Here is a 17,018-nt window from a genome sequence, read left to right on the forward strand (position 1 = left end):
AAATATATTTTATTGATTTTTTACGAAGAGGAAGGGAGAGGGATAGAGAGTTAGAAACATGGATGAGAGAGAAACAATCAGCCACCTCCTGCACACTCCCCACTGGGGATATGCCCGCAACCAAGGTTCATGCCCTGACCGGAACTGAACCCGGGACCCTTCAGTCAGCAGGCCGACGCTCTATCCACTGAGCCAAACCAGTTAGGGCAAGATAATATGTTTTAATGCAAAGGGAATGCGTCTGGTGCAGAAGAAAGGTTGAGAGGAGAAAATGAAATGGCAGATTAGGTCTGGCCGTAGGTGGGAGAAAACAGGATGGAAAATACAGGCAAGAATCTTTCTCTTGGAAGGAAGGGTGAGGAAACCAAGTTAAGAATCGACGATGTAGTCTATTGGGCTTGCACGTGTGTTTTCCCTCTCAGCTTTCGCAGCAACCCCAGGAGGGAAACATTGTCTCTGTGTCACAAGTGAGGAAGCTGAGTTTGGGGCAAGGAAGAGAATGAAAGTCAAGTTCCAAAGACCTTTTGAGGCAGAGAAGAGGGAACTTGAGAAGGGCGTCTTATTAGGGCTGTTAAAACAAATCACCGTAGACTGAGTAGCTTAAACAACAGAGAATTATTTCTCACAGTTCTGAAGGCTGAAAGTCCAAGATTAAGGCACCTGCACATTTGGTGTCTTGTGAGAGCCACTTCCTGGTTCATAGATGGCTGTCTTCTCACAGTGTCCTCACGTGGCTGAAGGGGCTAGGGAGCTCTCTGGGGTCTCTTTTATAAGAGTGCTATTCCCATACATGAGGGCTCCACCTTCATGACCTAATTACCACCCAAAGTCCCCATCTCCTAATACCACTACATTGGAGGTGAGGATTTCAATATGAAAGTGGGAGGGGGGGACACCCAGCATTCAGTCCATAACAGAGGGCTTCTTCTAAATCGTCTCCATCAATAATCCAGAGTTCTACTAGACAGTACTTCTCAACCTGTACCTTGCACAAGTATCTCCTGGGAATCTTGTTAAGATACAGATTTTAATTTCAAGTTGACCTGGGGTAGGGCCTGAGAATTTGCATTTCTAACGTGACCATTGGCAACTCCAATGGTGCTTGTCCATGGACCCAGTTTGAGTAGCAAGACCTAGAAAGCCAGGACATTGCCTCAGTCTCCAGGATGGTGCCTGGGGTTTAGTAAGCACTTGGTAAATGTTGGATTGTGGCTAAATTGAATAGTTTAGGCTAAAGTGTGTGTTCTGGGAGCAAGAGAAGTGGGAACTAGTTCTGAGAAGAGCAAAGAGCAGTGTGATAATCTGAGGGAGGGGCAAAGAGGAAGGCCACGGGTTACCCGACATGGGGAACTGCTGTGGAGCCTTGAGGAGGTATGGTGCTGGCTGTTGTGTGGGGGCTAAAACCAAATCAAAATAAAAGGCTGACCTGAGTGGGCAGAGGGCTGTAAGATCTCAGGCTCAGTGGTTGTGTTGACTGGTCACCGATGTTGTTATGGCAAGAGGTGGAAGGGAATGTGAGCAGACGCTGGCAGAATCAAGAAGATAGAATACATTGGAGTCAAATGAATGATAGAGATGGCAACATGGGAACAGAAGTGTGAAACCACAGAATTCAAAAGCACTGCTGGGAGCTCTGCAACCGTCGTTAGAATGTGGACAAGGCCACCCAAACCCCCCAAATCTGACAAAGTGTCCAAATCATCAGAGGACATTTTGAAAACATTGATTCCTCCCCACCCCCCACCCCCAGACATTTGGAGTCCATAAGCCTAGGAACAGGCTCTGGAATCTGTATTTTTAAGAAGTTGCCCACGTTTTCTGATGTTGCAGCCATGGTTGGGGATCCCTGGATGATGCTCTGTAATTCCTTGGGGAGAATGGGAGACAAGAAAGGTCCCTGGGGAAGGAGATGTGCTGAGTATTCACCCTCAGCTAGAATAGCAGCATCGCAGGAATCCTCAAGGAAATTTCCAGAGTCATTGCACACCAATTTAACATCTAGACAACTTGATAAATGGCACCACAGCACTGCAATATTTCACGATATCTTTAATCGTGACAGTCATGATCCGACAATGTCTTCTGGATGATCAAATGGGTTTTCCACTGGCCCAAGCCCCAGTGAGTATTTGTTCAGACTTAATCCACTTCACAGATGGGTGCGGCAAATTTCATGGTCATGTTAAGGCGCTTTTTTATTGTAATCCTATAAGAGACTTTCTCCCTTGGCTTCTTGTATTCTCTCAGATAAAAAGGGGTCTTTTAAAACAATTTCTACAGTCGGTAGAAAAGGTGGTGTGGGAAAGTGGTGAAGGCTACAGCCTGATTGTCTGGGTTTGTACCCAGCTCCGTGGCTGACTGCCTCTTTGGCCCTAAACCAGACACTAGAGCACCTGGGGTCCGTGTTTTCATATTTAAAAGGAATATAATAGCACCAACTTCTTTCCAATAGGTCAACTCTTAGAATTGAGTAAGTTACTGCATTTAAAACTCTTCAAACTGTTCCCAGCTTGTATACATTATCAATGAAAGTGAACTGGCATTATGATTATATTGCCTTATCACAGTTGTAGCTGCAGCTTATATAAAACTGTTCAGCTCACCCTGCTGCATCTGAGAACTTCAGCTCTGGGGAACAGCTGTGGGACCTTTTGCAAGAAGCCCACACCATCTATTTGGTGTCCAGTAAGAAGGGTTGGGTCCAGTTGCCACTGTGCCTGAGCAATGGCAGAAGGTTGTTTATGGTATTCATCCTATATAATAAAAGCCTAATATGCTAAGTGTCCGGTCGTTCGTTCAACCAATCAAAGCATAATATGCTAATGATATGCTAAGGCTGCTCTACTGCTTGCTATGATGTGCACTGACCACCAGGGGGCAGACAGTAGACCGGCCGACCAGTCGCTATGATCACCAGGGGGCAGACACTGCGACTGGTAGGTTAGCTTGCCACTGGGATCCAGCCGATCAGGACTGAGCTAGATGGGCCAGACATGCCCTGGAGCCCTCCTGCGGTCCCTCCCCAGCCCTGATCATGCACTGGTGGGGTCCCTCGGCCTGGCCTGTGCCCTCTTGTAATCCAGGACTCCTCAGGGGATGTTGGAGAGCCGGTTTTGGCCTGATCCCGCAGGCCAGGCTGAGAGACCCCACTGGTGCACGAATTTGTGCACCGAGCCTCTAGTATAGAATAAAGACAGAGAAGGGATTGGAAGGCAAAATGACGCTCATATAATTGGCAAGCTTTTATTGAGCAACTACTGAATGCTAGGAATTGTGCGGAGGGCTGAGGATATGAAAACACAGTCACTATTCTCTCCAAGCTTGGTTTGATAAGAAAAATACACTCAAGGCAATACAATAATTAATTTTGTGGTGATATATTAAAAATTCCGTGATAGCACAGAAGAGAATTTATTATGTTCTTTGGAAGTCACCCACACAAGGACAAAACCATTGATTTCTAAGATGGGTAACTCATGTTATCCATGAAGCAATTAAACAATGAATAATACCTGGAAACCTAGAATCATAATTCACAGTTAATTATAACTCACATTTGTATCATATTCATTTCATTTCAAGCTTCACAGTACCTCCAAAAGATAAAAGCATTCATAATTTTATTTACAACTAAGAAAACATAGGTTTTCTTGGCCAAATCATCCTTTAAATAGGTCACACATAAAGTGGGAATTGAAATCTGGGTCCTCACTGTTTGTTGTCTTTGCACTGGGTCAAGCTACAGTAACCAGCACAGTAACCTAAGGAGTCCTGCTTAATTAAAAAGAGATAAGCCCGGCTTGCATGGCTCAGTGGTTGAGCATCGACCTATGAACCAGGAGGTCACAGTTCGATTCCTGGTCAAGGTACATGCCCGGGTTGCGGGCTTGATCCCCAGTAGTGGTTGTGCAGGAGGCAGCTGATCAATGATTCTCTTTCATCATTGATGTTTCTATCTCTCCCTCCCCCTTCCTCTCTGAAATATATATATATATTAATTAAAGAGATCAGAAGAATTTTGTATTCAAACCAAGATAATATGATGGTTTTAAATTATGTCCTCATTACCTATCATAGATATTTGATAATTCTAACTTGTTAAATATCAATGAGAGATTTTTTAACTACAGATACTATTGTTTGAGGGAGAGGGTGCTTTGTTTATGGTAACAATATAGCAAACTGGCATTTTCTTTCCCCAGCTTATCCAAAAATTGACGGATGTTGCTGAAGAATGTCAGAACAATCAGTTAAAGAAGCTCAAAGAAATCTGTGAGAAGTAAGCCTCTGTTCTCATTATAATGAACTTGTGTATATATATGTATTCAATACAGACTGCCATTTCATTTGCCTTTTTTCCCTTTTACTTCCATTTTGACTTCAGAGAGAAGAAGGAATTAAAGAAGAAAATGGATAAAAAGAGACAAGAGAAGATCACAGAAGCTAAATCCAAAGACAAAAGCCAGATGGAAGAGTAAGGAGAAGGAACCCTTCTTCCCCACTTTTACCTGGGGATTATTTTGTTCTTAACCATGAAGACCCATCTGTGAAATTTCTCCTCTAATTAACCTTTCCAAAGATCTCTGTAAGGTTTTCAACCGGACACTCAAAGAGCAGTTCAGAAAAGGACCTTGAAGATAAAGGCTGAGTAAAGAGTGTCCCTTAGGAAAAGGTTGAATACTCACTTCTAATAATGTCAGGCAGTCTTCCCAGCATTTAATGAAAACAAAGTCTGCCCTTGGGGGGACCTGACCTTTGTCCAGAGTTGGTGCATTGTACCTTCCTGGAAGCAGGAATAAGAAGGTTGAGAGTTCTGTCAATTTTCATTGGGGAGTCCAAGATTCTCCTGTTTTCTGATGCCGGATGTGTTCATATAATGATTTCTTTGTCCTTTTCTTTTAGGGAAAAGACAGAGATGATCCGGTCATACATCCAGGAGGTGGTGCAGTACATCAAGAGGGTATGTTGGTTGTTAAAGAACAAAAGTTCAATCGCGTAGATTTAAAGGTCTAATTGGTTCTAGCAGTTCGTGAACCAGGCAGTATCCCATTTAGTAAACAGAGAGTTCCTCTGAGCAGCTGTATAGAGAAGAAGGTTTTATAGGCGGAGAGATGATGGGAGGAGGAAGTTATTACAGGCAAGGTCACCTTTGCTCAGGGGAAGGCAGGGGGCTTTATCAGGCAGATGACATCACTAAGGTTGAAGTTCCAGACAGACTGGGAGAGGCTGAAACTGCAGTTAGGTTAGTATTCATTCTTGGTGGGGCGAAGGAAAAGTGACTCCATTTTGAGCCCATTGTTTCTTTTTAACGGGGCTAATCCCTGTCTCCTTTGCAAACTATGTGTGAATGTTTGACAAGCACAGTGTGAGCCTCCATAGGGAAACAACAAGCCTAGTTGCATCTATTTACCGCTCTTCACAGCGCAGGCTCCCTAGTCAATGCCCCTGCAAGTTTAATTGCAAACCTGTGTACAAAAAGGCTCCGTAAAGACAGATGTGAAGAATCACTTCCAAGTCAGGAGCCCTGAAACATGTTGTAAATGGGAGATTTCCCCAAAGAATCCTTAGTTGTCACCCTGGTAGAGAAGATGACAAGCTCCAGAGGCCATTATATTTATTTTCAAATTTTTAAAAAATGTTACTATGGAAATTTTCAAATATTAAGAAAATGTAAGGATAGTATAACTGTTGACCACTCCACCCTCATTCTGTGTACCTTCAACGCTTACCAACAGTCTCCTACACTTGTAAGGGCAGTTCATGACCAGGGAATGAAGTCATTCAATGCATTTAATTTTTAATATTTTTCTGAAAACAGTCACTAGAACTTTTAGGTGATAATGATTTTCTTTGTAACTTTCTTATAGTTAGAAGAGGCACAAAGTAAAAGGCAAGAAAAACTCGTAGAGAAACACAAGGAGATACGTCAGCAGATCCTGGACGAAAAGCCCAAGGTAAACTGAACTGAATAGCATCACTCAATAATTTCACTCTCTTTCCATTCCATTAGAATAAGACCTCCCTAGCTCATGTGTCTTGCACACAATCTCAGATCACATCTCGCATGGGAAATGTATGTATCTTTTTCAATGATGGTAAAAAAAATCTTTATGGTAGTATTCAAGAAGTCTTTATCATCACCTTGTGAGGTTTAAAAACTGCAAATGCATGGAACCCAGCTCTGGAGATTGGCTTTTAATTGGTCTGGGGTGTGGCTGAGACATAAGTATTTTTAAAGGACCCTGCCCTCTTCCCTGCCAAGATAGAATTAAGAGAAATGAATTAGCTAAGTCTCTTCAGCTTTAAATTACTGATATTGTAATGGCAGACTCTGTCCAGCAGAGGGTTCCTGTACCAATAGCATCCTGGTTTTCTTCTAAAAAAATATTCTCATAAACCAGAAAAATATAAATCTTCTTTTTCCCTATAATAACAGTTTATTGGTGCTCACTTTAAAATTACCTGTGCTTATTATTTGGTCAAAACCAATGTTTCATGAATATTAACTTAAAGCAAACTGAATATTTATAAATCAAATATTTTAGGGAAAAAGTATCTCAGCTTTAGAACATTCATCTGTTTTGATTCATCAAGGAATATTTTTCTCTTTGTGAAAAATGTACTTTTCAGTTATTCTGTTCTTCAACCTGCAGCTTAAAATATCTACTCTAAAAGGTACTGGTATTTCATAAAAGTACTTTTTAAATCTGCAAAGCTGAAAAATGTTAGTTTTGTTTCACTATATAGTCCATTCACAAATTTACTTCTTATAGATTTCTTGTGGTTGATTCTAAATAATTTTATTCCCTATGACATTGATTTAATATGTGTGACTCCTAAAGTTTTAGGTTGGGCAATATAGATTCTCAAACAGTAATGAAAATCCAAGAATTAATAATTACTGAGATATGCTGCTAATTTTTATGATTTTTATTAATCAATAATTTAAATATTCTTAACCACCCTTTCACATTTATTATGCATTAGTAAAGTAGAATAAATATTTAAAATCACTATGCTTTTCATTTAGAAATAATCTTTAAAAAATGCTCAAATATTTGGAGCAAAAGACCCAGGTTCAACAGAAAATTTAAAAAACACCTTCACAATGACCAATTCCAGGTGATATATGCAAATACATGCATTTGCAATCCATGCTGTCTGAATTCATATTTGTCATTACTTTGTACACTGACATAATACCCTTCACTTATGGTTGATACCTCATTAGCCACTTTTTGCATTTCTAAAAAAAAATCTTTCTTGGAAAATATTGTTATTCCCACAGAGTTTTATTTTGCTTTGTTTTGGTTTTGGTCCAAAAATTTCAACAACTTTACTCATAGATAAAATGTATACTACTACCATATTTATAGCCATTTTAAAATTTCTTTTTTTGGCCCTTTGGAAAGAGATCTGAAGTGTTTCTATGAATTTTTACTTGTTCTATTGTTTGTTTGTTTGTTACTGTAAATAGGGACCAATATGATTTCTCTTTGCTTTCCATCCAGGAAATTGTTCTTATGACCATCTTACTGTGTCTAGGTTTGAAGGTTGCCCTTGACGATTGTTGGTTCCATGTCAAAGTAAAGCATTTATTGAGAGGTGCTCTTCAGGGCTTAAAAATGTTGTGCTTTGGAACCATGACTTTGATAATAAAATAAGAACGATGACTGTTAATATTGTAGGACACAATAGCTAATAAAGGGAAATGACCGTGACAAGAAGGAGCAATAATTAATACTGGAGTAAAACAATAAGGTCAAGTGTAGGACATGTGGAGAAAGATCAAAGCACAAGACAGCAATTGTAAGACCAGGCTAGCATAGTGGCCAGCCACACTCTTATAATTGTTGGGTGTTGACCAGAAATAAAATAGCACTGACTTTGAGATAATCCCTCTTCACGTTCAGTATTGGCTTGCCAAAGCTTGACATAGATATGAGGGAAATCATCAAAAGGGGAAACATGAAAGAAAAAGGAGCAACTCAAGAAAATGAACCTGACCAACTGTATCTACAACTGAGTCAGTTCCATTCAGTCAAGAAGATGTGAAGGCCGAGTGGTTTTCTCACATCTTGAAATTTATGAATAGTTCCACCACTCAATGTTGTGCAAGGAAATTGAGTTGATACTATAGTAGGTAATATTAAAGGTAATTTCAACCTTCTTATTAAGAGGAAAGCATGCTGAATTTTGCCAGAGGTTGCTGAGGGGAATAGAGTCCTCCTTCAAATATTTTACAGATGGCATAAGCAATTTCCTAACTAGAAAACAATAATGGCTAATATTTTGCTACATGGCATCATATTTCTTCCCATTTGTCAGTTTCTTTCACCATATTGTCAAATATTATGAACTTACTTCTTCATCATCCACTTATTTAACTAATGGAACAATGTGTTCTGTGTTCCTAACTTCCACCTGAACAGGGAAGACGCACTTTTTACATTCCTAATTTCTCCTATTACTTTCTGAGCTTGCCTGGACCCCAATCACAATCTGTATAAATTCCCAAGCCTTTGGGAACCAAACCACTCCTTTAAAAGTAAAAAAACAAATATAAAAAAATGTTTAATAACAAAAATTTGAAAAGCCAATGCAGAAAAATAACAGTTTTATAGTGGCAAGGAATGTGGCTTGATTTAGAGCAAGATCCATATGAAGATTAATTCGAAGTGTAACTTTCTAACATTTCACTCAACCATGCACTTATGATCTGGAAAGATCAACTCAAGCTCCCAACATTTTAATCATCCTGCAATAGAACGGTGCTCTTCAATCAAAACCATTTCATTTCCATGTGGACCAAGAACTTCTGTCCTTCTGGTCCCTATTCGGTGGGAGACCAAATTTGGCCAGCCACAATGTGAAAGTTTATTTTAGAATGTTCCATTTTGTGACATGCACCAGGACTTTGTCATATGTATAATGTTTTATTTCCCATTAAAAACTGAGACTCAACAAGTCTATTTTTTTTTTGTATTTATAGGGTGTCCCAAAATTCACGCAAGATTTGAATTTTGCATGAGCATTAACAACAACAACAAAAATAAAAGCCTAATTTTACTTGGTTTATTGAATCAGATTCTAATATCTGTTGCCCTTTGATTTCAATCCCTTCAATTTGATAAGCAATACCAAGTACCAATTATGGCCCAGGAGCAGGGACAATGAAGACCAATGAAGACCACGGCTTTGCATATGTGCCAGCAAAGCCATGGAGGCCATTTACCCGATGTGCTATTCCATACATAACCCTATACTGTATACTTTATGAATCAATAAAAAATTTACAATTTTTAATTATAAACCTGTGTTTTCTATCAAAATTACTTCTTGCATGAATTTTGGGACACCCTATACATTTTGAGGACATTGTGGAAAATGGAAGGTGATGATCACTAGAGGTAAAATATACAAGAGATACATATTTTGGCCCCCAATTTGACATAAAATTGCATTGTGCATTCCTGTCCATAAAGTCCCACTGAAATGTATTAAGTTATAAATTCTCTTAAAAGAGAATACTCAGCTCTTTTTCAGTAGAGTTCTAAATTATGGAGAGATGTTCAGCTGCCTATTCCCTAGCAGTGAAATATTGGATTCAGTCCCGGAGTGTATGCTGTTTTCAGTTTTGTTCAAGGTGCGTCTTATGAAATCTATAGCTGCAGAGTTCTAAAGATGGATACTGTCTTTCACCTCAGTGACATAATGAGTTTCCTTGGGATTTCCATACCTAGGTTTGCCAAAATCAGTAGTAAAGGGTTTATGTGTATGAAAGGTGGTAGGAAAAACTCAAGAACCCAACTGCCAGTGGAAAGAAACCACACTTTTTGTGGTTGTGCTAGACTCTGAGTTGATTAATTATAAAAAGGACATTCTGCCTTTTTTCTTTACATTTCAAAGAGATTTATCCTAACGTGGTGAAACATCGTTAATCAGGAGTTGCCCTGAATCTGCTGTGAATATTCCATTATAAATTGATTGCTTTGCAGCTACAGGCCCTGGTTACAAGAAGAATCATCTTTTGAGGGGACTTTTTAATGAACAGTCTGCATAACCTCATAAAACAGTCGATAAATATGTAATTTACTTTTCCTCTGACATTTAATTTGTCTTTGATGCTTCTTAAAACACGGGTTATCTGTTTTAATTTAGCTCATTAGCAAGAGAGAATGCCAGGAAGTTTTAAGGCATTTTCATTTATAGCCAAAGAGCATTTCATCACCCTGGCTCTTTTGTTTTTTCCCCTCCACCAGGGGAATATAGCGTGATTTCCCTCATTTCCCCTCTGACATCTTTGTAACAGGGTGCATGACTAATCTCTCTGGGTGAGGTTACTCTTGTCAGACCTACCTTTGGGCCCTGCGACAGAACACTAAATACAGCTATTTCAATCCTGCCTTCCCAGTTTTCAGGGAAAAAGAAACTAACTTGGGCATTTAAGTAAAAGCTTCTTTCTTACATGATTTATTCATCCCTCCTCTAATCTTTTGTTACTTGATGGGGAAATATGAATTCTCCCTGATAGCACCCAATGGACCTTCTCATAGAAGCTAGACCACAAAGTGTAAACTGGCTGTTGACTACATTTTGCTCATTGTCAAGTCCTTGTCGACCCATCATGTGGTTTATTTTTGTTTTCTTTGTGTAAGAAATTTCCTTTTGATATCTGTCAATGTGAATAATTGCCTTTTAAAAATATGTAGTAGTTCATCGTTTTCTTGAAAATAAACTTAGACATGTTTTCTTTCCTTCTGGGCAATACTAGAATATCAGAAATGCTATAGCTCTATTTGTCTCCTCTCCATTTATTCTTGAAATTGATTTTCATTCTACAGATTTCTAAACCCATATGACATTACTATTTTGTGTTATACAATCAGTGCTCATTTAGATTTATACATATTCACAAGCTTTTAGGGTGTACATTCCTTCTTGTGTCTCAGACTATTCATTTGGGATCATTATTTTCTACATCCTCTAGCAGTTCCTTTGATATAGTCTACTGGTGGTAAACTCTTTGGGGGTTTTTGTTATAATTTTTGTCTGAAAATGTCTTTATTTTACCTTTCTGAAATGATACTTTAACCGGATATAAAAATTTTAGGTTGGCAGTTATATTTTTTATTATGGAAGATAACATTTTAATGTCCTCTGACTTCTCTTCTTGTTGAGAAGTTAACTATTTATCTTAGTGTAGTTCTTTTGATGATAATATATTTTCCATTCTTTGCCTGCAGTTAGGATTTTTTCTTATGTTTTATATTGTTTTCTTGTAATGTGTTTAAGTATGTGTTTGAGGTGACTGCATGGTTAATTTTCATTAGTTCAGAAAAAAGCTCTCAGCTATTGGCTTCCATCACATTTTCCAAAAATTTCCTTTCATAGCGTTATTTATGTATAAAATGACCTTCTTACTCCATCTTTTCTATCTCTTAACTCTTTTCAGTATTTTCCATCTTTTTGTCTCTCTGTGCTACACTTTGCACAATTTTTTTTCTTACCCTTTTTCTAATTCACTAATTTTTGGCAGTACTGCTATTTAACTCATTCACTGGGCCTTTAATTTTTGCTTTTGTATTTTATTTTACTTCCAAATATTCTATTTTATTTATTTTCAGATCTACAATTTGTATGCCTCACTTATTATAGAGAACGTTTTTCTGTGAGATTCCTCATTTTGGACAGGCCAAGGACTTTGGGTTTTGGCCTCACCCTACAAGGCTGTCAAAAAATGAATTCAAAATGTCCAGCATTAGCAAAAGCCCCTCAGAACTAAAGCAGCTTTCTTGCTTATTACCTGTCTAGGTTTGATGTCCCTGCAGTTTGGGCCTGATCATTCTTTAAATTTTTGTGATTCTTATGTTTTTTAAAGAAGATAGTTTTAATATCAAATCCAACTTTTTTAGTTGTTTTCAGTGGGAAGGATGGTTCAAATAACCCAACCAGCCATTACCAGAAATAGAAATTTTTCACATGTTTCTAAAATATTTGAATTAAACATCTGTTCTAGTCAGGTTCCACTATAGAAGCAGAACCAGTAAGAGATTGTTTGTGTTACAGGGAATTGGCTCCTGCAATTGTGGGGGCTGGCTTTGTAGTCTCCACAAGGCTATCTCCTTATCTAATGCTGATCCTGGCATTCATGCAGGCAGTCTGGAAGGGAGAATCATGAGTAAGCTTGGTGACTAGAATAATCTTCAGAAGTTAGGACTCTTTGTCACAGAGCTGAACACACACAAACACACACACACACACACACACACACACACACACACACACTAGCCCAGAAGTGGAGTCAGAAGATATTATGCTTCACCCTAAAAGGGTGAGTCAGTAGATCAGCAGTAATACCTGTGCATTAAACAATGGCTGCCATCCCCTCATCAGCACTCCAGCTCTTGAGAGAGGCTCTTCTATAGCCCATTCTAACTGGAAACATACAGCAAGGGAACTCTGGGAAATGTAGTTCAGCTAGCCAAGTTGGCAAGTCACAAAACCACCCCACTGTTATGTAAAAGTTGAAAATGTTCTTATTTAAAGAAACATGTTTTCTCATGAAAATTAGATCATATTATTAGATTGAGCCAACATGGAAACAAATCTCTAGAGCTGAGAAGTGGCTGCCCCTTAGTCCTACTTGGCATTACCTAAATAGATTCATGGGTTTCTATTTTCTGGCACCTGCAAGGCAAGTGAGTTTGAGATTTCAACACAATTACAACTGAGATTCCCATGAATGCCATTGACTCCTTCCCCTTTTTTCTACTCCATTAGCATTCTTTTTCTTCCCTTATCTATTTCTTTCCTATGGATGAAAAATGTAGGAGTTTGGTGATTGGTCTACTGAATGGAGGGAAAGATATCCAAAGAGAATATTCACCAAGTATGAAAGGATTAAGGAGTGTGTGTGTTGGTGGGGTTCAGGGTATTTTCCATAAGGACTGAGTTTAAGATCAGGAATAGGATGAGACAAACTTTAATTCCATTGACCTACCAGAAACAAAACAAAACAAAACAAAGGTACACACAACCATGAATGGCCCCCAAAACCTTTGGGCTTACTTCTACTTTTACTCCTGTACCTGTCATTGTGCATGACTTATATGAACTTTGCCAATACTAGTTAGATGTTTTATTCCCAATGTATCTCCAGTTTGTTTTTAAAGCCCTGCTTTGGTATGACAAGGATAATGAAAATAGTCCAACACACATACCCTAAACACTTTCCAAAGCAGAGAATGTGAAGTTTTAATTGATATAAGGAAACCACTGCCTGATTTTACTATGACTTTTAACATTGTTAGGGAAGGATGACCAAACTCAAACTGAGAGAAATATTGAGCTGTAGAATACCCAACTAGGAAGTACATTAGGTGCTTTGAAATATTTGATGAAGCAGTATGTGGACATCAAAGAAGAGTCTATTATAAAAGGGCAAATGCAGGACTACTGGGCTGAAAAAATAAAAACTGTCAAAGTTTCAACTCAGGCAGACTGCTTCTAAGAGTAAGAGTCACATTCTCTATTTCCCATGTATTATGTCTAAGGCCAAATTAATGTGCCCAGCCAGCATGGCTCAGTGGTTGAGTGTCAAGCTATAACCCTGGAGGTCACGGTTCAATTCCTGGTCAGGGCACATTCCTGGGTTGCAGGCTTGATCCCAAATGGGGGACGAGCGTGCAGGAGGCAGCTGATCAATGATTCTCTCTCATTATTGATGTTTCTATCTCTCTCTCCCTCTCCCTTCCATATATATATATATATATATATATATATATATATATATATATATATACAAATTAATGTAACAAATCTATCACTTAGAGCCCTACCTATCCATTTTCTGTCAACAAAAATCAGTTGACGCACATCTGCATTTATTAATAATCATTGGCTGAGAATAGACTTTGAATTTAACAAAAAAAGGTCTTTGAATTTGTAGCAGAAACCAAGGCTCAAATAATATTTTCATATTTCAAAGACTCTTATCAGATCTGTGATAGAAGAGTAAACAGTTCATAATGTCTGATGGTTTGGATGAATTCTTCCATAAATCCTCTGTGATCATCATACACATGTGCACACACACATTTATATACAATCAACTTTACACAATTGGAGGAAAGACTGGGTTGTTAATCATGTAGGCATCAAAATGCATTTTGCCCTAGCTAATATGGTAGTTATGCAAATTCATGTCTACGAGGGCAGCCAGCAGCATGTGCATGTTTCCAGTTACATATAAAGAATAGGAAATGTGCCTAACTGGTTTGGCTCAGTGGATAGAGCGTCAGCCTGCGGACTCAAAGGTCCCGGGTTCGATTCCGGTCAAGGGCATGTACCTTGGTTGTGGGCACATACCCAGTAGGGAGTGTGTAGGAGGCTGCTGATTGATGTTTCTCTCTCATCGATGTTTCTAACTATCCCTCTCCCTTCCTCTCTATAAAAAATCAATAAAATATATTTTTTAAAAAATCTTTCCTGGACAATATTTAAAAAAAAAAAAGAATAGGAAATGTATTATGCTCTAGCTTCAGATTTCACCCTTTTCTTTTTCTTTGCATCTTACTTATTATTAAAAAAAAATCCTTAGGTTTGGGGAAATAGATAATGAGCTGTCACAATTCTTAAGTTTATTATTAGGTTTTCCTGTTAAATGAAACAAAAAATCCCCAAACTTGCAAATTATTATAAATAAGGTAACACATCTTTATAATTGTTAATGTGTCAACTGCGGCACACCCACCCTAGCAAAGTCACTGCCATCTCTCACCTGGATTTCTAAATAGCCTCCTAACTGGTATTCTTGCTTCCACATGCCCTGCTTATAATCTGGGCCCAATACAGTAGCCAGAGTCATCCTTTTAGAACATAAATCAGCTTGCTTCTCTGTTCAATGCCCTTGCATGGCTCCTATCATCCTATATAATAGAGGTAATATGCAAATTGACCATCATGCCCTCACAAGATGGCAGCGCCCACAGTGGGTGTGGGGCAGGCTGCTCCGCGGGCCTGCTGCTGGAGTCCCCTCAGCCCTGCTGGGGGCCTCAGGTCATCCTGCACCCCCCACTGACTGACAGCTCACCCAGGCTCCTCCAAAGAGCTGCCCATCCCTCTCTTCCTCCCTCTCCCGAAGCTGAAGCCTGACCAACAAATTGGAAGTTATAACTCATGTCGTTGAGAATATCCTCCATTCCTCAGCCGTGGCCGGCCTCTCTGCGAGCCTGCTGCTGGAGTCCCCTCAACCCGCTGGGGGCCTTGGGTCCTCCTACACCCCCCCACTGACTGAGGCTCAGATAAACAGAGCCAGCCGAGGCACAGGCAAGCCACTGATGGTGGCTGCCCAGCCATCTAGGGCTGGCCCAAGGTGCAGGCAAGCCTCGGATGGTGGCTGCCCAGCTGCCCAGGGCTGGCCCAAGGCTCAGGTAACCAGGGCCGTCTGAGGTTTGCGCTGCTAGCAGTGGCAGCAGCAGAAGTGTGATGGGGGCGTCACCTTCCCCTGATCGCCGGGTCGCCTCCTGCCCCTGAGGGCTCCCGGACTGTGAGAGGGGGCAGGCTGGGCTGAGGGAACCCCCCCCTCCAGTGCATGAATTTTCATGCACCTAGCCTCTAGTCTCAGAATAAAAGTCTACAAGGTCCAGTATAATTGGATTCCACTGTGCTGTATCTTCTCTTCATTTCCTTATTGACCTACCCTCTGTTACGGACATCCTGGGCTCCTTGCTGGACCCCAACTAGGCAAGCCATTCCTTGGGCTTATGTGGACTATTTCCTCTACCCAGAATGCTCATCTCCCAGGTATCTTCTTGGGCAACTCTCTCCTGACTTTCAGGTCTTTGTTCAAATCTGACTTCTCAAAGAGGCTGTCAATGACCACTTTACTTAAATTTGCAACCATCCGTCCACCACTCTTTCATCCCTGGCATCTCCTTTCTCTTTTCTGTTTTTCATAGCATTTATTACCTTGTAGGTCATTCACTTCCCCCTTAAGTGTGTTACTCATTATTGGTCCCTCCCCTTTAAAATGCAATCTCCATAAAGGCAGAGGCTTTGTTATTTTGTTTAGTAATGCTCTTGAGTTCTAGGTACCTGAGAATAATGCCTGGCACTTAGTTGGTGCTTAATACATAGTTTTGAATGAATGACTTAGGTAGAGGACTAACAGAATTGACTTTGTTTATTAAAAAAAAAAAGAGTTCTCTCTCTTTGAGTGGAAAAAGTACAGTATGGCCATTAAACGCAAACTCATTGGGCTGCATTGTTCAACTGCTGTCAGTAATTCAATATAATCTCAGGTTTCTTGACAGTAGTGGAATTTTGTGGAGAATTTCTCAATAGTAATTGCTGCAATCATCTTTAACATCTAATCCCTACAGAGGGTAGGGAAGGACCAAGGAGAATTCAATTGCCAGTTCCATTGCATTTGTGGTAGAAAGTGTTGGACAAGATAAAGGAGTTGGAGGTTTTAAATCTCTATTCTAGAAGGCGTTCCAAGAAAGCTCCCAGACAAATAATTTGAAGTAACAAATGACTTAAAAATCCAGTTCAATGCCACCAAAATGACAGCCTCCCTTTTTTTCCCACACAGGGGGACGGTTCCTCCTCATTCTTGTCGGAAACTTGCCATGAGGATCCCTCTGTTCCCCCCAACTTTACTCCCCCCAACCCTCAAGCTCTCAAGTGGTGACCACCGTCCTTCCGGCCAGGTAGGACTGGATGGGAGGGGTCGCTTTAGAGAGAAGGGTGGCATGTGGCCATCAGGTTCACAGGCATCATGGACTTGCTCCTTTGTTCTTCACCCTCCCTTTCTCTACATTCCCATCGTTTTCCTGCTCCAGTTCCCAGCCACACCATGATGCACTCCACATCTTCACTGTCTGCCTCTGGTATTTATTTCTTCATCATTGTTCTCTCTCTTTCTGTCATAAATTCCATTCTTACATATTGTCTTCTTCCCTTTTGTTTCTCAACTTGTAAAATCAGCTTCCCTTTTGACCTTGATCTTTCTC

General features: G+C 39.9%; 1 protein-coding gene across 1 annotated transcript in view; it reads left to right on the forward strand.

Moving 5' to 3' along the window:
• The window catches only part of PLCB1 (phospholipase C beta 1), a gene marked incomplete at its 5' end in the record, with an annotated part of 130,601 nt that overhangs the window by 53,575 nt on the left and 60,008 nt on the right, over positions 1-17,018 (forward strand). Inside the window, 4 exons of the mRNA XM_006087989.3 lie at positions 4,203-4,279; positions 4,385-4,474; positions 4,903-4,960; positions 5,868-5,954. Coding sequence (XP_006088051.3) covers positions 4,203-4,279; positions 4,385-4,474; positions 4,903-4,960; positions 5,868-5,954 — 312 coding nt within the window. The remainder of the gene's footprint in view (positions 1-4,202; positions 4,280-4,384; positions 4,475-4,902; positions 4,961-5,867; positions 5,955-17,018) is intronic.

Source organism: Myotis lucifugus, unplaced genomic scaffold (assembly GCF_000147115.1).
Source record: "Myotis lucifugus unplaced genomic scaffold, Myoluc2.0 scaffold_42, whole genome shotgun sequence".
Taxonomy (NCBI): Eukaryota; Metazoa; Chordata; class Mammalia; order Chiroptera; family Vespertilionidae; genus Myotis; species Myotis lucifugus.